Source organism: Maylandia zebra, linkage group LG3 (assembly GCF_041146795.1).
Source record: "Maylandia zebra isolate NMK-2024a linkage group LG3, Mzebra_GT3a, whole genome shotgun sequence".
In the NCBI taxonomy this organism is placed as follows: Eukaryota; Metazoa; Chordata; class Actinopteri; order Cichliformes; family Cichlidae; genus Maylandia; species Maylandia zebra.
The window spans coordinates 43,789,457-43,814,661 of NC_135169.1; the positions used below are offsets into that span (position 1 = coordinate 43,789,457).

At 42.5% G+C, this 25,205-nt stretch overlaps 1 protein-coding gene across 1 annotated transcript; it reads right to left on the minus strand.

Annotated features, from left to right (window-relative positions):
- Window positions 1–68: 68 nt before the first annotated feature.
- Window positions 69–18,193, minus strand: hspa12b (heat shock protein 12B). The gene is made up of 14 exons (XM_004554316.4): window positions 17,735–18,193; window positions 16,382–16,445; window positions 15,725–15,807; window positions 15,184–15,308; window positions 14,913–15,099; window positions 14,596–14,700; window positions 14,272–14,388; window positions 11,335–11,512; window positions 6,091–6,177; window positions 5,021–5,125; window positions 4,688–4,946; window positions 4,490–4,593; window positions 2,686–2,876; window positions 69–2,600 (listed from the first exon to the last, which is right to left on the minus strand). The coding sequence occupies exons 2-14, from the start codon at window positions 16,425–16,427 to the stop codon at window positions 2,127–2,129; spliced, it is 2,061 nt and encodes a 686-aa protein (XP_004554373.3). The 5' UTR covers window positions 16,428–16,445; window positions 17,735–18,193; the 3' UTR covers window positions 69–2,126.
- Window positions 18,194–25,205: the final 7,012 nt, after the last annotated feature.

A 25,205-nucleotide genomic window follows, 5' to 3' on the forward strand; every position in this document is an offset into this window, starting at 1 on the left:
AAGTTCTGTGTTGTGTTCAACAGCGACGTGGATACAAATGCATCCCAGTTTAGACAACATATAAAAGATGCGGTCGGAATTATATTTATTCGTGTTAGGGTTATTACACAAATACACAAGAAGACAGTTACTGGTTTAAACATGAGGTCTGCGTGACCTTAGCTCCACACATATACCTGATTTTCTTTGTACAGGTACTCAGTACAAGGCTCCACTGATCAAATCTTGAGAATTATTAGATCTATAAAGTAACAATTACACAGTATTTATAAAAGATGGATGTCGCAACTATGATGTCAAGTACTTGGCAAAGTCATATTTTGTAACAACTCTGTAGTTGCCAGTTAGGCTTTCCACAGCTTTATCATCTCTTTCCTCCACAGTGGGGACCATCATTTACAACATACACATGTGCTGATTAAGACCTTTGACTTAGGTCTGAAGCTTATTAGACATAAGTTGTAACTGAGTGCATAGATCAGGTTAGCATTTTCTCATATATGTTGTACAAAACGACACACTCACTGCTTCATTAGTAACCAATGCTAGTACCGGGTTGGACCCCCTTTGACCTTCGTTCTTCGTGGCACAGATTCAACAAGATGCTGGAAACATTCCTCTGACATTTTGGTTTATGCTGACGTGACAGCATCACACAGTTACAACAGATTTGTTGTTGCAAATCTCCCATTCCACCACATCCCAAAGGCGCTCGACTGCACTGAGAAGTGTGGTGATTTGAGTTTGTGACATCGTGCCTTATCTGCTTGGACGCCAAATTCTGACGCTATCATTGAAACCTTGCAGCACAATTAAGAATGATCAAAGCATGCAACATTTTTCCAGTCTTGTCAGGTTTTGGTGAGCCCGTGTGAATTGCTGCTCGCTGGATGTTATCTAGTTTTCAGATCTTTATCTATAAACCCTAGAGATGGTTGTGTGTGACAATCCCAGTAGATAAGCAGTTTCTGAAATAGACTAGCACCTCTGGCACCAACAACCATTCTCCATTCAAGGTCACTTAAGTTGCCATTCGCTCCCATTCTGTTGCTCGGTTTGAACTTCAGCAGGTCATCATGACCATGTCTGCGTGCCTAAGTGTACCTAATGAAATGGCAGGAACGCAGGGTTAAGGAACTTCACAATAGATTTCAGTTTAAAGACATAAAGCTGCATCCATCTGCAGGTAGTGAGTGAGTTCTTATGTGCATGTGGTGCTTCATCTAGTGTTTCCAGTAGTAACGATGCATCTGTAGAGGGCTATTTCCTGCTGTGTACTGGATGAGAAAGTCCATATGTTAAAACAGGACATGTTAGCGACTAGCTGGTGGACATAGTGGGGCGTTTATCAGCTGATGAGCCAAATGTTTCCTGATGAATTATGAATTAAGCATTGGATTTAAATTAATAGTTTCCTCTCAAAATAAAAGCTCACAACTTTTAGAGGTCACGATAGGTTTATGAGCTTCGTCTTCAAATAGCACAACTTCTGTTCAAAGTGGTTTGAAACATTTTAAATGTTATAAAGCCACAGTTCTTTTCTTATAGTATGTGTTTTGACGGATTCCAAGGCAGTGTTGTAGGTCAGTCTCTGCACCGCTAGGGGGAGTGCTTTCACATTAGAGAAACAAGGCTGCGGTCCAGTCGGTGACGTTTTATCTGCAGCGTTGCGTTGGTTTAAATAAGGCATTGTTTATTACACGAGGCCCAAAGGTAAAAGTCTGTATATTTAACGATTAACATGAGCGAGTTTCACTCATTAGGTAGCATATTGTATTTCGTTAGAGTCACTGAGATAGTAAAGTCAGTTTGTGTCTCGCTCAGCTTTCATTCGTTTTCACAAAGTGTTTCTCTGACTGTTGGCGGGAAATGCTGCTGACGACATTATAAGGCGAGACATGGCGGACTTTGTCCCTCTTCAACTTCAAAGAGATTGAAGGACTTTGGTGTTTGTGAAGCGTGGATTCTCTCTTGATCTTCTTGCATCCTAAGTTGCTCCTAAGAATGCAGTGTTTTTCCAACAAAACATGTCGCCCACTCCCAAAGTACCGCTTTTTCTAAATTTATCATCCCTCCAATCAGCTAATGTGTGTTTTTGCATCCACGGCTCCACTTCCTGCTCCTCCTCAGTTAGACAGGAAGTCTATGGAAGCCCGGACGGAGCGGTTAGACATGACATCAACGGCCGTGACTTTAATCTCCGTGTCGCCAAACTGCATGGTCGCTCTGATTTCCCTTCTCTCTGGGGTTCCTGCTCCTGCTCCTCCCACCGCACCCGGTGGCGGTAACGGTTCGGGCAGGTCTAAGGTTATTGTGCCACACTTCCTGACTCCAGGGTCACAGATGTATGTGACGTCATCGGTGGCGGTGCAGTAGATGTTGATGATGATCTTCCGTTGGCCCAGACGAGCAGGCGTGTAGCTTCGCCTCACAACCTCGCCCAGGGCCACCGACTGGTCGACGGAGACGAAGCGATCGAGGATGTCCGTGCACCACTCACGACCGTCTTTGATGAGGAGTTTATCCCGTGGGTGGCGTCCCTCCACAAACCTGTTCAGGACACCAACACCATAGGTCAAAGGGCAACGACGCACTCGGACCTGTGACAGAGAGCGAGAGAGAACGATCGTAAGATAATGTGTCACATTACTACTCCGATACTTTCCGGTATTCCCGAACTCTCACCACGGTGGGATCCAACCCGAAGAGCACAGCGCCCTTCAGTATCGTAAGACCAACGTCGTGAGGAATGATGATGCGGCACGTCCTCCCCAGTGCCTTCTGGACGGCTTTTTGCAACATAGGGGATTCTGCAAAACCACCAACTAGGAAGAGGAAACGCACACCACGCACTTCTGGTTTTATCATCAGCTCCTCTGTGAAGAAAGAAGATATAAAGCTTCTTAAGTAATTTGTCTTTCCATTGAGAGAATTTCTGCCTTTTCCAGCAGCTGTCCCCGGTGTTTCTTCATGTCAAACCCTTTGTTGACTCCCAGTTTTCTTTTAATGACCACCAAATATTCATACTGGGAAACCATTCCATGGTTTTGAATGTACCACTGGCATGTGCTTGATTTGAAACAGACTGCATTTTTCTGGTTTTGTTCTCTTTTGAAAAGGTTGGAAAACATAAAAATGAAATCACAACCATCTTGAAAAGGGTCTCAAGGAAAGCCATTATGTTTTGATTGATTTGAGCTGTAATTTGTAGCTGTAGCAGCTTTTGTCCTTTTACATCTGAATAAGCACACTTCATGCTTTTGGCAGTCGATAATCTAGTAAGGTCAGGAGTTCAAGCAGTGTGCAAGAATCTAAGCAAACTCATGTCCCATCTTTAGTCCATGTAATCCGTTTTTTTTGTTATGTTTTTGTTTTGTGTTTTGGAAAAATCTGCATTAAAAAGTCACCAAATATTGGTCCTAAAAAAGACTATAACCTAACCAGGCTTTACGAATGATGGAAAATACATGGTCACAACTTGGTATAAAAATAGTGCAGCTAATTTCCTTCTGCATGACAACTGCATTTCATTACTGGGCCCCTAATAGAGCTGCTAGGATTCTGTTTAAATTTGTTTTTTTGTTTTTTTCAAAAGGTGGTGATTTAGTTTTGATGAGTTAAATTCTATTATTTCGTTAGTCAGTTACCTAGCACTAATTAGCTGAAATCTATTGCGCATGATTAACCCGTTATGCGCACTCACAGACAATAAATTGATGGACGTAGCTTCTGCGAAGCCAAAGCATCAGTGCGTGAAACCTACATTCCTTTCAACGGCCACCAGATGGCGATAGCTGTGATTACAAAAAGACTTCCTGTCTACGCGGAAAAAGCTCTCTGATTTGACACAGATAAACACTTCCCACATGCGTTTGTCACTTGTTTCGAATAAGATATTAATGTCGTTTGATTTCAGAAATGAGGATCATCCAGGTTAGGCTATTTGCAAGCAGTTTTACGCTCAGACACGCCCTCTCTCACATCCAGTTTCAACACAAAGATGGCAGAAATTCATCTCGCTCCAGGCTTCAAAATGGGATTAATGGGTGACTTCATGGTAGCTGCGTCTATTTTTTATGTTTTTAATGTGTGCACTTGAATTTTGCCACTGCTAACAAGCAACTCTACCCTGTTGTTGAAACACGGTCACTTCTGGTTCCAAAAAACCCTTAAAAATGTCGATAATTTCAAGGGCCTATTCTGCACAGGTTCATCTTGACGCCCGAGCACGGCGTTCGTTGAGCTTGAATACTAGTTTTATCTCGGAAAGCCTTTGCACTGGCTTTCTCCTGGGGTTGTTTTTCAGGTTTCTCCTAGTAGATTTACTGCAAAGTTAAACAGAAGAGTTATGTGAAAGTACACAAAACATAAGTGGGGAGTGGAAGGAAAAGGAAGTTTTTAAGTGCCCGGGTCTTTTATGTCAATCAGTACATTTTTGTGTATAGCATGTGCGCAGCAGCCCCCTTCTCTGGACATTTGTCTTTCTTACCAATGTGCTTCACAATCTTGCTGATGGTGGGCTGGAAGAGCTCATTCATGGCTTCCTGTGTCAGCCGCAGCATCCCCTGGGAGGACCACTTCACTATATTCATACTGCACACACAGAAGGAAGTAAAAAATCAGTCTGTCATCTAAAGTTGCACGTACGCTCGTTGTTCACTCATCGCACCTCTCAGCCCACACTCACTTGCTCCTTCTCAGGGCAGCCTCCACACTCTGCCCTCTGTGCCTCTTGTAGTAGTCGATGAAAGAGAAAGGCAGGGAGATGTTGAGGGCGTTGGTCCTGCCCGGAGACGCTGTGCGTTTCCTCGCCTCAAACGCGATCATGAGGTCCACCCAGGCCGCTGGCCGCTTGGCTTTAAAGCTCTGGATGAAGTCCTCGCCAAAGATCTGGCACAGCATGGCTTCGAAGGCCAGGTCGACTCCGACGGCGCCGTAGGGACCGCCTGGCGGAAACACCGCAGCTATAGAAACTGTAGGAAATGTGTTTGCTTTTTTTGTCCTTTGTAAAAGGATGTACCTGAGGCCTTGTAGAGCTCTTTAAGAGTTCCCTGTGGCTGCTCAATCTGATGGACTGTCAGGTCAACTGTTCCTCCTCCGCAGTCTGCAACCACATATCTATCACCTGAACAGAGAGGGCACGGATGAACACATGCTGTTGTTTTGTTTGCATCCTAAGAACATTTTTTGCTTTTTCATACCTCATATTTCAGATTTTTTAAAGAAAAAAACACATATCAAGCACATCAAGCTTGTAGGAGGAAATCGTGGAAGATAACGTGTCTTCATTTTTGTGGACGATGCAAAAATGCGTGTGTGTATATTTGGTTTGTCTGCAGCTTCCCCAGAAACTCTTGAACACGCAGTGTTTTGAATGTAAACAACCTTGAGGCATCTGTGGTTGCTGCTCTTCCCCTGCTAGAGTGTATGTTTGTGATATGTCCGGTGATAAGGGTTAGTTTTCGTGTAGCTACCCTGACGACTGCACCCTAAACACGAGAGCTCATGAGACGTGTAGAAGCGAGTGAGGAAGAGAAAAGAAGGCGTGTGGTGGAAATGAACAGAAATAAAAATATAAGACAAGAGGAGGAATCAAAGGATGTTTGCAAGGCAGGAAGATAAGAGAGTCTCTTCTTCTTGTATCTGCCGTGCAGAGAGTCCCATGGGCTGGGTCCTTCCTGTGTGTGTGTGTGTGTGTTGACAGGGATGAGCGCACTAAGGGTCAGCAGGCGCACGTGGCTCCACAAAATGCAGTCATGCCTCAACAACAGAGTGAACAACTTTCATTTCATAACCCAGGAAAATGCAAAGTATGCAAAGTAATTGTTAATTTTCCATCATACATATTTACAGTAAAACAAACAAAAAAAAAGATCTTATTATTAAAACACATCAGGAAGCCATAATTAGATTATTTAAATCAGTTCAAATAGAACCTGCAAACATCAGGTTTGGGGTTTGTCCTCTATTAAAGTGGGCGGGTTTGTTCCTCAGAGTCTGCAGGCTGGGGTTAAAGGTCAAAGTCATCCATATCTCCCACATGTGGGGTCTGCCTGTCTCTTAGGCTCACATACGCACAGATGGCCTTACCAGTCTGCAGCTCTGACCACAGCTCTCCAGTTCCACTCTCCACCAGGAAGGTCCTGCTGTGTCTAGATCGCCTCAGCTGCTCCCTTGCTGTAACAGAACACACGCACAGAATGATTTATTTATTTATCTACTGTTTCTTTGCTATTCAGAGGCACGAGCCGGAACCTCTTCTGTCTTTCTGTGAGTCGAAAAAAAAAAAAGTTGAGCATTGAGGTGAAAGTGATGCTTCTGATTACTAATTTTGGGAGAAAAACATGGAATCAAAGGGGAATTCTCGAAAACAGTTCATCATCTTCTCTGTCAAACACTGTTATCAGCTGTTTCCACAGCAGGTAGCTCTGCATGTTTGATTTGGCAGTTTTTTCACAGGATGCCCTGCAGATGCAACCCCAAGGGGAGTTTGTGTTACCAGCTGGAATCAAGCCAGAGACCTTTCACCTGCCAAGTGTTATCCATTACACCTTTGGAGGCGCTTGATCAGGTTAAAATCAGTAACATGAACATATTTATAGGCTGGTACAAAAACCAGTTTTGGTCTTTATGGTTAATTTAGCACTTTAGCCACTCTGAATGATGAGCAGCTGCCCCCGATCTTTGCTAATTTATGGCTTTTTGGACCATTTTAATATAAATGAAATATCTAACAAAATTAATGGCCTGCTGTGTGGCATTGATCACCCATGACTTTTGCACTTGAGCTTGGTTGATGAAATCCCAGCTTTTTCTTAGTGTGTTACTGAGCACTAATTAGCAAGTATCTCCATCTGTACATTTTCACATTTCGTGGATACAGCGTACTAACCAGGCTTGTTAGCCTAAACTGATAATTAAGCCCTCCACCCATCTGCTAACCTAAATATGTGACCCAGCAGTAGAAGAGCAGACCATGAACACACTAGAATCCCAGCTGTGCACAGAAACAGTATGCATCTCATCCTGTGCCATATAGGAGGCACTCAACGGCCTCCACAGTCACCAGATCTTAATCCAGTAGATGTGGTTAAAAAAGAGATTTGGATCATGGATGTGCAGCTGACAAATCTGGTGTCTGTTAGTAGGTCTGCCTCCTGAATTCTCCATTAGCCCTGCAGTCCAGTAATTTGACCGTCATTTATATGATCTGGAATAAAGAACTTATGATAAATATAACTGTTTGCCTCCAAGTGACCAAATAACTAATTGCAAGATTAATGCACTTAAAAAAAAGAAGGAATTTCTCTGGACTCTCTCCAGCTGCGAGCCCATAGAGTCATCACCACCGTTCACCACCATGCACCGCCTCGCCTGGATTCAAACAGTCTTTATCTCTCTGTATAAACACACTTGGTGCACGGTCAGACACTTAAGTTTGCTTCTGACTACTACTCCTCAATGCAAAGAGGTTCGAGCCAAAGCACAATCTTCCTCAACTTCAACCGGAGAGATAAATGTTTGTAATTTATGCTACATATGAGAGTTTATGGCATTTGTGCAGGACGAAGCATAAATCATCCGATCCAAGTTAAACAAGAAAACCGTACGGTCATAATATTTTTATGTGACAGGAGCAATTTGTTGGAAATGAAGAATGCGCTCGAATTTCAACATTCTGTTTGTTCTCCACGTGTAAACTGTGAGAGTGGCGGGCTAAGTGGACGGATGGGGGAGGCCAACAAAAACACAGCAGGCTCACATGCAGCTGGCAAAAATACAGCATACCTGACAGGCTGTTTGACAGAGCAGATACACTATATATGCCTGCACACGTCAAGGTGAACACATGAAAGGAGACATAATGGTTCTGAGAACCAAATAGTTACAAATTAATGGAAAACTAGATGAGAAAGTTAAAATGTAAAAAATATATATATAGCACTAGTCATTTGGTAAACTGTGAGCCTGATGAAAGGCAAGCGTAAACATGTGTGTCATAGGCAGCGAGCACGGCTTTTGATGGAGGTTAGTGCTGGTGAAAGTGGTTTTTACATGGTTTTCTCAAACCGCATGAACACCACACACCACAATAATTAGAGTAATGGACGGGGGTTTGTGGGGGAATAAGAACAAAGGTTGGAGACTTATTGGGCAACACTGTGTCGAAAGCAAATATACACATACTGTTGTTTAAGGACCTTGGATGACACAGAAGGTAATGTATGTACCTCTGTGTGTGTGTGTGTGTTTGTGTGTGGTCGCACATAGTAAATAAGCTGAACGAAGAAAAGCACAATCACACAGGCCTTGATTTCGCCGGTGCCTGCGTGTATGTTTTACAGGGGTGATGGATGGAACGCAAGTCTGGAAACCATTTACATAAAACAGCAGAAAAAGAAAATGTGTGTGCGTTAACGACTCCCCGATGCTATCTTTGGAGATGAAATGAGGTGGAAGACGCGCTAAAGATAGTAAAAAAACACGACCGGGAGACCAAGTGTGTGTGTGTAAATACGTCTGTTTGCTCGAGTCCTCGGAAAGCGAGCGAAAAAGCGAAAGAGGTAGAGAAAGTCTGGGAGAATAAAGGGAAAAATGAAAGTGAGTGAAGGAGGGGGAGACTGACAGGCCAGGAGGGGGTGAGATCATAGTCTCGCTGCACCTTGTTCCAATTACAATATCCTGTGTTTAGTGTGTGTGAATGTGTGTGTGTGTGTGTCACTGACTGCATATGTATAAGTGGGCCTTTGCAGGGGATTTTGGTCAGCATATGCGCCCACTGAATTATGCATCACTCTTCTTTCTCCCCAGCTTGAAATGACTTTTCTTCATTGCTACATCTTCGTGGTATTTCCTTCATGTGGGCACGAAGGACACGCTCTTCTGTTTTGGAAGTTTTTTGTTGCATTTTGGCTTTTTGTTAAAGTTCTCACTTGTGTACTGGTTCTGGAGGTACTTTCCCGACTGTAAATCCCCATATTTGAATTTTCTTTTAAAGCTGCGCTCTGATCCAGATTTCTATAGCAACAGCGGCTCACATTACTATGTGTCATGTGAATGAAGTAATTTGTAGGCATACACTCACCGAGAAATGTTGCCTGAATTTATTTTCATTTCATTTGGCAAACTTTTGGGTCATAGCTTTGGATTTTCATGAATAAAACATGACTAAGTATTGATCTACTTAGTGTATCTATTGGCAACTACACTACAAACCCCCAAAATTGGTAGAACCAAAAAAAGGAACCAGATTTCCTTAATTTGTTTAAGCCGGTGACGTTTTTTCATCTTTTAATCTTTTAATTAAATTCCAAATGTAGTACATCACTTAGACAAATCAAAGTAATTATTAGTGACTTAACATATTCAGTTAATAGGACTTACTTACTAAGAGTTAAATGAGATCATTAATTATATGGTATGTTCGATGGAGAGTGACCTTTTTCTTCTAATGAACCCATGCTTACTAAGCCACAGGCCTCAGTGATGCCTTTGACATTGATGGCCATCCATACGTGACTCAGATGCAGCCCTAAAATGGTTCAAATGATCTCTTATACCAAGAAACCTTGCTGTCTTTGTTCAAGGCTTTATGTCTTTGAGTCCCACCAAGCTTGGTTCTTGGGCCCCTGTTATTCATTTGTCTCACATCTCTGGGACAGATTATTGAAAGTTTTAAAACAAGCTCAATTGTTACTTATTTGCTGATGATAGCCAGCTTTATTTCTCAAACCACATGAGGTCTGTAAGGTTATCAATGCTTATGCCAAAAATGCTAGCAGGGATTAGTAAAAATGGTAAAACTCTGCAGCTTGATGCTGATTTTGGTTCTGGTTGTCGTCCTCGTCATCAAGAATAATCTGGACTGTTGGCCTTTGCTGTTAATGTCAGTATGTGTAATTTAGAGGTTATCCTTGATCAACCCCTGTCCATGTTAAACAAATGTTTCCACCAGGGAAATATTTCACCGCTCCCTGTATTGACGTGTAATTTTCTGGTTTTTAATTTAGTAAATGTTTAACAGTATCACCCCACTATAATGTCCCTTCACTGGCCTCTTTTAACATCTATGATCCAGTTAAAAATCCTCTCCCTTGCTTACAGATCATTGTAAGGTCACGCTACCTTGCATGTCGTCGTGCTTCTTTAACTTTAGTGTTCAGCCAGCTCATTCAGGTCAAACAATCTGAAATGACTGTTTGCGCCATGTTATGATCTAAGGACATGCAATGATAGAGCCTTTGAGGCTTTGCGCTGCTCTTAGCCATGTTTAAATAATTACAATTTTGTTATATATTATTTTTTGTCTTTTTTAAATTTGTTTTTCAAATGTTCTTTTGTATTTTGTGTCATTTACCTGCTTTTTCTATTAGCTTAGATTATATTCTACAAAGCACTTGGTGAATCCTGTCCGTTAAAAACACTAATCTTAAGTATTTCTTCCTTGTGTATTTTAAAATTGTTATTTTTAACATGGACACACTGCACACTCCTGTTACTGACATTCAATAAACCAGTTACATGCTTCACTTATATTGTTACAGCATCACTGTTCTGACATTTTTCCTTCCCTCAGCCCCAACCAGCCATTGCAGATGGCTACTTCTTCTTGAACCTGGTTCTGCCCTCAGTTTCTTCCTGTTAAAAGGGAGTTTTTCCTTCCCACTTTTGCCAAGAGCCTGCTCATAGGGAGTCATCTGATTTATTCTCTGTATTATTGTAGGGCCTTAACAATATCTTACAATATAAAGCTCCTGTTTTTTTGTCAGTTGGCACTAACTGTAGCAGCCTTTAAGTACTATTTGAGTTCTATTTTCATTTAAAAAGTGTAAAATGGAGTAGAAATTCCAGCTTGTTCCTTTTTAAGAGTTTCATGTGATTTCTTATGAAATGTTAAGTGCTTGTGATCTACTGCCACAAACTTAACTAAACACTAAACACTTCTAAGGAAAAGCTTTTCTGGCACTGCGTAAAGTTAATTAAAGAGCTGATGTGTTAAATAGTTCCTTGCATCCTCTTCATTGGATTTCTGTGGTCTGTTTCCGATCAGACCCTATGGTCTATCCAAACACTTCATCGCACACACAACTGCAAAGTCATCTGAGCCATGAGTAGTATCTGTATTCAGATCACTGTGCTTAGTGCGCTCTCTTTCTTTGTCTTTGACAGAGGCGCATTTAGCCTTTGAAAAAAAGACCCCACAACCCCCAAGTGAAATCAAAAAGCAGCATTTCCAGGAACACAGTGCGGTTTCACGCTCATGCTAATGGCAAAGTCAACAACAAGACCCCTGCTCAACAGAAATTACATGCACACATGCTCTCTGTTCTCTACCTTGTCTGAAGCTGGAATCAAAGGGCCGCGAGACATCCAATTCCAGGCCGTTTGTGATTGGCTGCATGCTCAGGTCAATCACCTGGTGGAGGCGGAGCTTTCGACAATAAATGGATGCAGCCTCGGGTTCAAGAGCAATGAGGAGCTGCTCAGGACAGTCAGGAGACACCAGACCAGCCTATAAAGGACACAGCAGAAGCTTTACCCATATTGTTGACTGACAGGCAACACTTTTTAGTACCTGGATGAAAATTCACCTTCAGCTGTTGCTTGTTTGTGAATCTTTGCGTCCTCAGTTTTGTTTTAGTAAGTGATTTAATAACTGTAGGTTAAGGATCAGGTGGTTGACTTGGTCTTTCTCTGGTATTATCCATTTGCACTGTGAAGTGTTGTATGAGTAGTTTTACAGCATTTGGCTGAATTCACCCTGATACTTCTTTTAGCAGTCACAACATCATTGAAGACTGATTCCACTGGCAGCATTAGATGCCCGTCCTGTAACATTGTCTCCACTATATGATGTGGTATGCTTCACATCAAGAGCTGTTCTTTTACGTCTCCATACGTTTTTCTTCCCATCTTTCTTTGTTTCATTGTCCAAAGGATCCCCCTCTTTTACAATATTTCTGGCAAATTTTAATTTGGCCTTTAAGTTCTTTAGTGTAACCAGTGGTTTGCACCTTGTATTTACATCCATGAACATATCTCTTGATCCTAGTTTTGCACATAGCACTTTGCTTTCAGACTTCTGGCCTGCTTGTGGTTCCTAGAGTAGAATGGGAGGCATAGTCTTCAGCTTTCAGCTTCCCAGCTTGGATTTGGGAGACAGTTTTAAGATTAGGCTTAAAACTTTCCTTTTTGATAAAGCGTATAGTTAGGGCTGGATCAGGTGACCCTGAATCCTCCCTTAATTTTGCTGCAATAGGTCTGGCAAGTTGCTGGGAGCTTCCTGTGATACACTCACCTTTTTTCACTCTCTATGTGTTTACACACCACTGTGCATTTTAATCCTTAGCTATTATTAATCTCTGGCTGTCTTCCACAGAGTGTCTTCTATCCTGTCATCCTCCCCTCACCCCCAACCAGCCGCAGCAGATGGCTGCCCGTTGCCGAGCCTGGTTCTGGAGGAGGTATTGTCTGCTAAAAGCAAGTTCATTCACTATTTCCCTAATATTTTGATCAAGAAAACTAGAATATGAAATCATGAATGTATTATGAATTTTAAAAATATAGCTAATGTAGGGAGAAAAAGAAAAATATTATAAAGTGAAATATTATAAAGTGAATGCATGAATGCATGTTGTAATAATAGAGATAATTAAAGGAGCCATTCATATATTTATAACTCAAATGTCAATGTTATTTAACACACACACACACACACACACACACACACACACACACACACACACACACACTGAATTACAGTGGATACAAATAAATAGAAACAAACACACATGGTGAATGACAGCAATGGGAGCAAATTCACTGACAGTTGGGATAAAACGCTGAATAGAGTAGGAGAGGTGTATAAGCATAACTCATGATATATTGGGGGTAAAGTTGAGTGTCAATGTGTGTGTGTGTGTGTGTGTGTGCGTGCAGGGCGGGGGTCTAGTTTAAACTTCCTGTGTTTGTACGCCGGTCTCCCTCATTGTTTAGTCATGATGACATCATCACCAGCAGGAAGTGCACACGCCCCAAGAATCAAGCCAGGAGCCAGCTCAGGGTAAGTGTGTGTGTGTGTGTGTGTGTATGTATCAGTGTTAATATCAAAAAGTGTATGGATTCGACTATTCATGTCTGTACTAAAGTGACTAAATGGTAGATGGCAGATAAAAGTAAATAAATAATCACAGTGTTTGTTGCGTGTCATGATCCTGGGTCCTTTTGACCCAGCGTTTTGTGTTTTCTCTTCGATTTTGGTTCTGTTCTTCCTCTGGTTAGTGTTTACTCTGTTCTGCCCGTGTGTTCTGGTATCCAGTCCGCGTTTCTTAGTTTGTGTCCTTTCATGTGCAAGTTCCTGTTTTATTGTGAAGGTCTGCGTCTTATGTGAGTGTTTTCAGTTTGCCTCCCTAGTCTCGTCATGTTTATCACTCCCACCTGTGTGTAATCTCCCTGTGTTCTCTGAGTGTATTTAAGTTGTATTTTCTGTCTTAGTAATTGCTGGTTCGTCTGTGTTGTTTCCCCTCGGTCTCCCTGCGTCTCTCCGTATGTATTTCCCCGGACCTCTGCATCTTCGTTTCTGGTTTGTTTTTGTTAGTTTTACCCAGTTTAGGTTTTCCTGTTTCACCTTCACCCACGCCATTGCTGTTTGTATTTTCTTTTGTTAATAAACACTCACCTGCTCCAGAGCTGCTGCCCTTTGGGTCCTTTTCTACATTCCACACGGCTTGCCCCGGCAATCCGTGACATTGCGTCAGTAAAGAAAGGGTGGCATTAAGAGTAAAAGGTTGTTGAGTCTTTCCCAGGCTGGTCCTTTCCCATTGATTTATACTGGGATAGGACCTCTTGCATTCTTGGGCTTGTACGTACACTTCCTACATCTTCTATGTACAGTTCATAGAGGACGGTGTGTGCATGGGTGGGAAGATGTGCAAAGAGGAAAAGAGCAGTGTGCATGTGCGTGTGTGTGTGTGTGTGTGTGTGTGCGTGCGTGTGTGTGTGTGAAAGAGATTGTAAATAATCCTCTGTGAGAACATCAGTCCTTATCTCATGCTTTATTCACTATCTTTCTTTCCACTGGCCCGTTGTTCTTCCTATTCTTCCGATTCTCACACACACACACACACACACACACACACACACACACACACACACACACACACACACTCCACAGTGATTCCCTGTGTATCCACATGTGCACAACACCGTGATACACTGTAAAAAATAAAAATAATTTTTAAAAATCAACAAAACAACAATGTGTTTTCATACCAGGTATGCTGCTTCTCTCATGAACTGTTTGGCAGGTTGTCTCCACACAGCAGGAACAGTAATCACCCATCTGATCTCATCTCCCTCCAGCACTGATGAAGACTGGTCTTTCACCTCCTAAAACAGGAGCCCCCACCCCCCCCACAAAAAAATCATTTTCTTCTTGTACTCTGAAGTGAACCACACAGAGTGAAGTGATCTCCCAAGGGGTTTCATTTAAAAGTGCTAAACAAAGGTACACCAAATACACATTCACGTCCTATCCTAGAATATGAGAAAGTATTCAGTGTACTGCAGTGGTGAATGAAGTGATCTGAGGTGTACCTTCAGCGCGTGTTCCCTGAAGAAGCGAAGGGCATGAGCAAACACGTCTATGGCCCTGACCTTTTGACCGTTCACCGCCTCCAGTTCCGTCTCCATAGTGAGGTCCTGCAGCAAACACAATCACAACTGCTGAAAAAAACAAAACGCCGCACCAGGAAGTCTGCAGCACCAGTTAAAGCTTGTTACTTTCAACCACAGTTTTACTTCTCAGCTGTGGGCAGTGATATAAAAATCTCCCACTCTTGCACATGTCAGTGCACCATAATGTCCTTTAACACCGGGTACGAGATGTCCCTATTTTCACATCTGTTTCTTACACTTGTGCTGTGGATCCTCATTTTGAATTTGTCAAAGTAAAGCCAGTGCCGGGCCTCTTCTGGATCCAAGTCATGGTAGAAGTCTCGAGCGGCAAACCCAAAACTGTGGAACCGCAAATCTGGAGTGAGCAGCAGACACGTTGGGCTCTTCTGGTTGGCCACTCCAGGGTCGCCACCCTCCCACCGCCTGCATTTAGTGAAGAACCACTGTCAAAACTTCAAAATAAAAATACAGAGTATATAATTGATGAGAATACACACAGGCTCTTACTTCATCATGTGTATGGCTTCCGAGTCCTGTGTGAAGCTGAAAGCGTAGCCGCTGGAGGTCGTCCCAAAGTCTATAGCTATGACAACGGAGAATGGACAAGCCATCCGGGGCCTGACCTCCACCCTCTTAGAGAGCGATGAGAGACAGAGAGGTAAGAATGGATACGGTTTCTATCAGTAAACCTGGTGGTGTTTTTAAACTGACATTGCTAACATTAGTGGACAGAGTCAGAACAGAATTAATAAGCAGGCTTAGAAATCAGAAGCTATTTTTGATGGACCTCTACTTGCATACATTGGCGCCAAGTTGGTGTGTTTCTTTGCCACTAATTTCAGTCTCTCCGTAAGTTTTATACTGTAAGATAAATGTTATGGTAAACCACTAAGAGCAGTTAGAAGTGGATGTGGCATTGCAGGCCTCGTTTAAGGACTTTATATAAAGTTAAATGAGTAGTAAGAGAGGAATGAGTGTGTAGGAGTGCCTGTGGTGAGTGGCCGTGTGTGTGTGTGTGTGTGTGTGCGTGTGTGCGTGCAGTAGCTACCGGTGAGGGTGAGGGTGTGAGGGGAGTGATGCTGCAGTCATTTCTGGCTGTGGCAGGCGAAGATGGAGTGGATACGTTTTCACCTGGAAGACAAGGGAGGAGATGAAATGTGTGAATATGCAGTGGTGCTAACAGGGGATGTGGCTAATGAGGGAAGTGAAGGTGAATCCCCTCTCAAATATGAAAGTTTCTTTAAGTCTTAATATTGGAAAAGCACCACATGCACTCCCTGAGAACAAACATAAAGGTCATCCTGTCTGTTTAAGGAGATATGCAGTTATGGGAACACTATTATCATAAGAAAGGAGGTGGTTCTGAACTGTCCTCAGCTACTGATACTAACATGCTGAAAGTGTATTTGCTGAGTAACTGCAGAAAACACCTCATTTTTCACCGTGGATGTTAGAAGATTAGGTCAAATGTAAACACACTTGACCTCTCTAGATCAAAAAGTGATAATCGTAATGAAATGGAATCGTGGGAATGCCACTGGAATCTGAAGTGCGTAGTATACCCAAGTGGGAGAGGGACATGGAAAGGTCAGCATGTCCACGGTCCAACAGATAAAGAAGGAGAAGTCATTTGGACAGGACTGCAATAGCAAACTAGTGTTGATGTGTGTGTGCGTGCGTGTCAGTGTTTGAGTGTGTATCTCACTTGGTATCTGCAGGCTGTTGGAGTCTGGCTGCAATACGTCAGCCATCTTTACAGGAGCCAGGGTCTGCAGAGAAACAAACCGATGATAACATGATGAATGGAAAACGATGTCTGTGGAAAACACTGCTGTAATACATATTATCACCTATTTGACTCTTAACACAAAGAAAAAGGACTTTACCCAAGTTTCATGATATATTTATAGGATACATTAGCTTTTTTTAAAGCAAGTCTTATCTGGCAGGCGCACTGGCAACACTGTTGCCTCAGAAAAAGAAGAAGGTCCTGGATTTGAGTACACTGGGCAGCAGAGATCTTTGTGTGGGGGGTTTGCATACTTCCCCTGTGCCAGCGTGGGTTCTCGCCTCCCACAGTCCAAACATATAAATGTTTGGTTATTTTGTGATTCCAAATTAGTTGCAGAGTGAGGTTGCTGAGTGCTGAGCCGCGTAGTGCGTAAAAGTCCGTTTATGTTGTTGCTGGAGTATATCTGCTCCATGCTCTGTACATATGCTGCATCTGCTGAACTGACTTATTTCTCCTAAAAAAAGCAAGTACTGTATGTGTGTGTGTGTGTGTGTGTTTTTTCCTATGGCCAGTGTGTGTGTGTGTCTCTATGTGTGTCTATGTGTGTATGTGTGTATGAGTATTGATTACAGCTCTGGGATTATACTGTGATCTGAGCCAGGAGTAAACTAAACAGATGAGTGCAATGAAACAAAGATGTGTTTGTTTAAATCTCTTTCTTGTGAGTGTGTGTGCGTAAGAGAGAGAGAGAGAGAGAGAGAGAATAAAGCGACCATAAGTTATCTTGACATCCTTTCTTTGCATACATGCATGCAACATCTGCGCGCATTTATCCGAGCCTGTGCCTGGGACACTGGAATATAATGTGTGTGTGCATCGCTCGCTTCCTTTCCCAGCAGCTGTCCTCACTATTTGATGTTAAAAACAGAAAGAGGATGAAACTCCCCAGCTACTCCCTGCCTTTTCGTTTTGCATATACCTGCCCCCTAAGTAATGTCATTCTTTTTCTCTCTGTCGTCTCATCATCTCCTAAGCCTAATGTGCGGTGGATGCTTCACACCCACCCGAGTCCCAGCCGTGGATCAGCAGAACATGCAACTAAAACTCCTGAGTGACAGATTTTGCAAAACGCTCCACTTTTGTGCACCATTAACAATAAGCTCTATCAGTTTCTAGACTGCACAAACAGGATTTTGCCATCTTAGACAAAAGTTTTTTAGCTCGGAATAGAAGGATTATTGCATTCCTCTTCAGAGAGTAACCAACCTCATTATGCCAACAAGAGCTGGACTCCACAAAAAAGCCTGATCTTTTAAGTTAACTCACCCTTTAAGTGCTGCTTTCTCCTCTGTGCCCCCTGTTGTTTCAGCCGCTCCTGGCTGCAGCACAAAAATATTCCCAAACTCTGGAACTTGGCAAACTTGGAATCTATCTCCAGGGGTTTGCGATGGAGAGAAAAAGGGAAGAGGAGGAAACGAGAGGATGCTTTTCTAGGAATCCTGTGTTAAGAATGCAAGACTTCTTCCCAGCTGACTTGCAGGCAGATTCTCTGAAAGAATCGGAAGAAAACAATGGCTTGTGCAAGAAAAATGACAGGAAAACAAAGAAAATCCTTAGTTGCTTTCAAATGGATTTCTGAATTGGGTTTGCAGCTCAGCCTCTCTGCAGCTCAGCTCACCGTCTCCCTGCTCTGCACAGGAATGTCAGAGAAAAGTGGTGACACACACACACATGCAAACACAGACACGCATACACCAGTTGCAGAAGTAGGAGGGCTATGACAGGGCACGGTGGGGGATTTACCCCAATGGGAAATTGCCGTTTGCGTTGGCAACTGAGGGTGGAGTCGTTTTGAACAGTTAAGTCATCTCGCCCTCTCGCCTCCCACCCGCTCCTCCACATCTATCCTTCCACAGTTTAATTAGCTCTTCCTGTCTCCCTTTTTGCTCTTCTTTTCATCTTTTTCTCTGTTTTTTCTTTTTACTATTTTCATTCTCAATCTCATATCTTTGCACTTTCACTGATATTGCAGCTGGCCTTCTTAACCTCTTCACACAGGCGTGCAGATCATACAGATACAGGGGGCGGTTTTTCTTATGCTTTGGGTGTCCGTCCGTGCATTGAGGTTGAGTTCTGCGCTGCAGGGATCTGATTTCTCCCCACTAGAGCTGTGATGGAAAGCAAACATTAACCCCTTGTGCTTGCATACACACACACCTACACACAGACAACACATTATGATTAACTGGGCCCTCTCCCAATGCACAGAAAAAGCAAGAAGTGAGAAGGAAAAAATGGCCCCAGGTACATACGCACACATCCACATATACGCCCCTTATCCCGTCAGATTTCCAAATCAAATTAGAGTGTAGTCTTACTAGTGTGCAAGTGTGTGTGTGTCTGGAAACCATTACCTGGCACGCCTCCCCTTTGCTGCCCAAAAACCAAGAGGCCCCATACAGATCCTGCCATCACCTCTCTCTTTCTCTTTATTGCCTTTTTTCATGCACATGTCCCCCCCCCCCCCCCCCCCACACACACACACACATTTAAAGCAAACTCTTTCTTTGTTTAATCCCTTTCATTTGATCTCTTGCCCACGTTCATTTGCTCCTGCAAATTTTCTAATCATTTACATCAGCGGTAACATTTCAGATCTGCGCTTTTCATCATTTCGATTGTGTTTAGCAGTCGGCTTCATCCCGATCATCATCAAATCTACGAGAGGGGCCTCGCTCGGGTTCCGCTGCCCCTTTCGTCAGCCTCACCATTCTCCTCCGAGATTCAGACGGCGGAAACTGAGCGCGGGAAGTGATGGAGTCAGGTGACAGGAAGGAACCCCTGCGTGGCATTCCTCTCATGAATTCCACATTATCTCTGGAACCCTGGAAGTCCTCGAGCAAAGGAAACACACCCATAACACAAATTCTAAGACAGCTCCTCTAAATAGCTCACGGTCACAGACGCGGCCTGAATGAGAACCTGTTCCCTCCCAAGATAACATCAGACCATATAATGTTGATGCAGAAGAGCCACGTAACAACAGTTCCTTTCCTTCTTGGTCACAGCACCCAGCTAACTCAGGTTACCGATGACAGCAGGAAGAAAGCAGTAGTTAAAACTCCAGTAATACCCGATGTATAAATAACAACATTATTTTTTAACTAATGTGTTTCACTTTCGCTTATGACCTTTATCAAGGTCGCTGTGTTCTGTAAATGATACACTTTTATAGCACCTTTCTAATCAGCTGAACACAACAGCTCATTGCATTTAACCATGCAGTCATGGTCAAGACAACCTGCTGAAGTTCAAACCGTGCATCAAAATAGTGAAGAAAGGTGATTTTGAACATGGTATGGCTGTTGGTGCCAGACACATCAGAATATTTAAAAAACAAGTACTTAGTATCAAACAAGTATTGTATTAAAGCCATCTTTAGACGTCTGCTTCCATGGGATAACTTACCGTGCCAGAAAGTCCAGATCATCTCAACTTCTATTTTTTTAACTGTTAGAAGAAAATAATTTTCTAAATCTGGGATAAATTAAATCAGTCTTATATCTTATCTTATTAGCTCTTCTTAATGTTGCTAATTAGCATGCTAAGTTTTATGATAAACTAAGTCACTGCTGATGGCATTACTGGCTTCAGTCTTATCAGTGTCTTTGATCAAACTGATTGTGCAGCATGAACATGCAAGACCTTTCCATTTAAAGAGAACATATTCTACTCATTTCCAGCTTCAAAGCTAGTAACTTTACTGATCCTTATTTATCATATACCTTTGTGCAGCCAACAGTTCCTTAACTGTCTAAAACAGGCTGTTTCTCTGCTATTAAAGCCAAGTTCCTGCTGACTGGCTGCCCCTTGTAAACAGAAGGTTTAAAAAAGCAGGTGGGTGGGGCTACTCTGCCAACATCTAGAGCAATGAAGCTTTAACCTCATTATTTGACACTTTAGCAGTGTGTATATGAGCTTCCAGGATTGTAAATAACAATGGCACAATACATAAACTATGGAAATCATAATAAATGTGAGCCAAAGTATATTCAGCAACCAAGAGGCCCCCGAATCTGAACACTTGAGGCCCACAGTGTAGAACACACGGGGGGAACTGGAGGGGGAGTGAAGCAGCAGTATTGGCAACGCCGTTTCTCATTCTTTCAAACTTTCAGGAACAAATGTACAACATGAGGATTTTTTTTAGTCATGCTTAAATTAAACACAGTGCATGCCTGTTGTTCATTGCAGTGCTAACAGAACCTTGGATCATAAGCACCTGCATGCAGGAATATTGCAAGAATTCTGAGTTTCTGCAGAAAAATAAAGGCCAGTATTAGAGTTTTGGGTGCTTTGCGTGTGTGTGCATTAACGAGTCATGTCCTGTTTGTCTGTGTGTGAGGGTGTGTCTGATGTTCCACAGTGTGTGCACAAACTGTACATGCAAATGTGTTTCTGTGTGCGAGCTACATCGGACTAAGTCACCGGTGCAGCCTGGGGTGGGGACCAAGAGCACAGGAAAGCCTGAAGTAGATGGAGTGGAAGACCCCCCCCCCCCCACACACACACACACACAAAAACACATTAAGTATGTCTGCCCTCTGACATAAAGTCTGCGCTATTGTGTAATAAAAAGTATAGGGAGCAGGGGATGGGGGGGTGGGGGTGTTACAGGATGTGTGTGTATGATTTATGATTCAATAGCAAAAGACAAGGGATGAAATTTATAGCAGAGGGAAGTGAGGGAAAGGGGGAAGAGGGAGGGGGATGTGGTGCAGCAGCAATGAAGAGGGGGAAAAAGGGGGAAAAGTCAGAGGGGAACATTTCTGCAAATGTGTGCGTACCTCGTTATTTTACCACAAACTCCTATAACAATATATGTGTGGATGTATGTGGTGTGCATCTATGCTCAGTTTTCCAAGTCCGTCTTGAAGCAACACTCTGGTACCCATGTGACCACTGAGACCGTTTTTGTTGGATGTAATCATTCGTTTCATAGCAGCCATTAAAAGATTGTTTCCCGATGGGGACTAAACCTGCATTCCTTGTTCTGAGTTGCAAAGTTTAGCTGAAACTTAGAAGTTTGAGTTAGTCAAACAAAAAGTGGTATGTTTAAAAGTTACAGCTTCTTTTGTGTTACTTTACCTCAACTGCTATTCATAGAAAGGCGTGTGCACAACACACAGAAGGAACCTGATCATAAGAAAAGCTGACACTATAGGGAACATCTGGTGCGCTTGAATGCTCATTTTATGTCTAGCATCTCCTTCTGAGCACGCACACACACACACACACACACACACACACACACACACACACACACACACACACACACACACACACACACGTCGGGTATTCATATCTTATGGGGGCATCTAATTGACATAATGCTTTCCCTAACCCCTTACCCCAACCCTAACCATGAAAAGTGAATGACTAACCCTAACCTTTACCCTAAACCTAACCATAACCCAATTGTAACCCTCACACTAAAACCACATTTTGAGTCTCAAAAATGCCTTCAAACTCGTGGGGACCAGGATTTTAGTCCCCACAAGTATAGTAAACTTCCAAATGTTGGTCCCCACAAAGATATGAATACACACTTAAACACACACACACACATGCATGTATTTTCATAAAGCTGAAATGCAGAAATAATGTAGCAGGTTTGGGATCTGTTAAAGTTAGGATTTATGGTGAAGTCCTGTTTCTCTGTGATTACAGTCAAAAGCAGTGATGTGGTGTATAAACCTGGCCTGTCTGTGCCAGAGAAATCAGACCTAAACCAGACCCTGACTTTGAACTCGGGCAATGTGTGTAAAAGAACACAAATCATGAGCACTGCACTGTTTTCAAAAGTCATAACCTGAATGATGGACTGTTACGTTTTTATGACTTTGCTCATTCTGTCATCTGGCACATTTTTGTGACTAAAGCTGTGTCCGCTTCCTTCAATAATTGCGGGAGGCTCATATTCCCTTTGTTCTGCTCTACTTGGATCCAAACTTACTTCATAATAATGATAATGTTCCTGTCGGAGGGCACGTCATACAGGCCAACAGCCACCCTGTGTGCAACAGTCGCCCTCCGCTGTGATGTCAGAGTAATGCACCCTTCCTACTGAAAGTTGCCAGGATTAAGAAATGTTGGCAGAGCACGGAGGCTGAATGTTATTCTGTTAAAAGGCTTTGCTTTCAGCCTCAGCAAGGTGTTAAGAGTGCCAAAAACCTAAGTGTTGAAACAATGCTGCTAACCAAAAATGTGTCTAAAAATAACCTGTGAATGACAACACTGACTCCTTATTTTCTATAATGTAGTTTCAAAGAATAAAAGAGAGAGCTTCTCTGCTGATCTCTCAGTTGAGCCCACTGTTGCTGTGGACGCTCAGGTGCTTGTACTCCTCGACCACATCAACATCCTGTCGCAGGACAGACACCGGCCATGTAGCCGTCCTCCTCCTTCAGAAGTCGATCGCCAATTTCCCGGTCTTATTCGTGTTCAGAAGCAGATGACTCCTCCCACTACGTGTGGAAAAGTGATCCCTTTGACCTGAAGTTGCTATTTCAGTGTTTGTGTATGATGTCTCTGAGACTTGATATCCACATTATGGTCATCTCAGGCACACAGCTGTGGCTGTGAGTGCAGAAGCCCCGCCCACCTGATCAAATTCTATTTGTGAGTGGGAAAAAAGCAAAATCAGCTTATTTTAAACTAGTCATGCAAAGTTAGTTATTAATCCCTGAGGGCTAACTGCAGAAAAATCACACTAGCAGAAGATGGATTCAGCGCATCGCCTTCTGGCTAATTGGCCCAGCATGCTCTGGCTGCACCACTCTGCTTTCACTTAGATGGGATTCAAACCCACACCCTGGCTTACGAAGGCTGTATTAGGCCACCATGGCTGCTACCTAAGGCCCAGTATTGGGTAAATACGTTTTTTTTTAAAAACTGGGAAATATGCAGCTATTCCAGTAAAGTGCAAGAAGAAAAATACTAAGTTGAAAATCAGGAAAACAATAAATAACAATCAACCAAACACTTAAGATTTTATGTGCATTATGTATAAGTAGGCAGATGATAATACAGAAAATGTTCAAACCCTTTGGACACGCTATGGCAGTGCTCATTTTCTGTTTTCAGCACACACCACGCCGTGAGAAGTCACTTATGTTCATGTCACTGTCATTAGTGACACCAGTGTTTCTGATTCACAACAGCTGCTCTCACCAACACCATTTCCAGCTCTCCAGAACTGCACGAGGGGGAAACGGGTGAACACGAGTCATTGACTTTGACCAAAAATAGATGAAATGGGCTCGGATGCAAATGCGGTGGCTGCTCTGAATAATCCAAATGGATAAAACATTCATTGAAGCAGCACTGTTTACCTCAGTTATACTGTAAGTGCACTCAGGGGAAAAAAAAGTTTTTTTTAGAAAGTCCATATTTATTATAGACTATAGACAGGGTATTATAGTGTTTACATTTGAATAAATAAGCGGTGTATTCAGTAATATCACACAAAGGAACAATGTTGCTGCGCATGTGTATTGACGCAAGCAAGTGACATTTAAAAACAATTTCTCACAGCGTTTTCTGACTCACGACAGTCACTGATCAATGTATTGCGTTCACTATTTTCTTTTTCCACACAAAATACAGTTTACTGCTCTGACATCATTTCGTCCCTTAAACGTTGACCCCTGCAGAAACACGAATGAGGTCGTTGGTTGTCCTCTCCCCTGAAAAACACAGTCGCTCTGTGATTGATCTCTAGTCCTGCACATGTTTATGAGACAAAGCTCGTGTTCAGACAAAGTTCAAGTTTATGTTTGTAAAGGGATGAAACAGCAGCCACGTTGTTAAATGTTATCTCTACAAGGCCGCATTTTGAGCCCTAAAACTTTTTTTGGTTTTCAGAGTTCCCTCAGTTCACTCCAGTTTTACACGGGAGTGGACAATTCCCAGTTAATCTCATTACATATGTTAATATCACGCAATATGATCTGGAGAACAATATATATATATATATATATATATATATATATATATATATATATATATATATATATATATATATATATATATATATATATACACATATATAACACAGAGAACGTCTATGCAATATCACTATGTTTATATATATGTTACATCAGCTACACTGACCTTCATAGGAGGGTGTCACAGTCAATGGAGAGCCCGCTGAGCACACTGAAACTCTGCTTCACTCTCAGCTCTGTGCGCAGCAGGCAGTCTGAGTTGAACTGGGAAGGCCGAGTTGGCCCTGATACCTTTGCCCTGTGCGAGGTGTCGCAAAGTGTAACGATTACAACACGGTGCACAAAATGTAACTGACATTAACAATGACCTTTTTAAGAGAGCTGTGGCCGAGAGTGCAGCCGAAATCGCAACAAAAATAACATAACAGTTTTATAAAGATATTTTAAACGGACAAACAGGACTGGATCTATTAAATAACATAAAGTCAGAATTACACGTGGAAAACCGGTAATTTCTTTATTTTATACATTATACATTATAGAATATATATTATAAATACAGCGAGCTTCATTCAATATTAGGAAATGTTAATTACAAAAACAATGGTGGAAAGAAAAAAAAAGCTGTAATGTATTTTCTTTAGTCGCGTGAATGGCGAGGTAGGGGCGGGCGTTTCTACACTTTTAGCCAATAGCGTCGTCAGGAGGCCTTGGTTGACGTAAACCTCAACCAATGGTTGAAGCGGGCAGCTGGACGAGCGCGACTACTGTTTGTTTTTTTCTCTCAA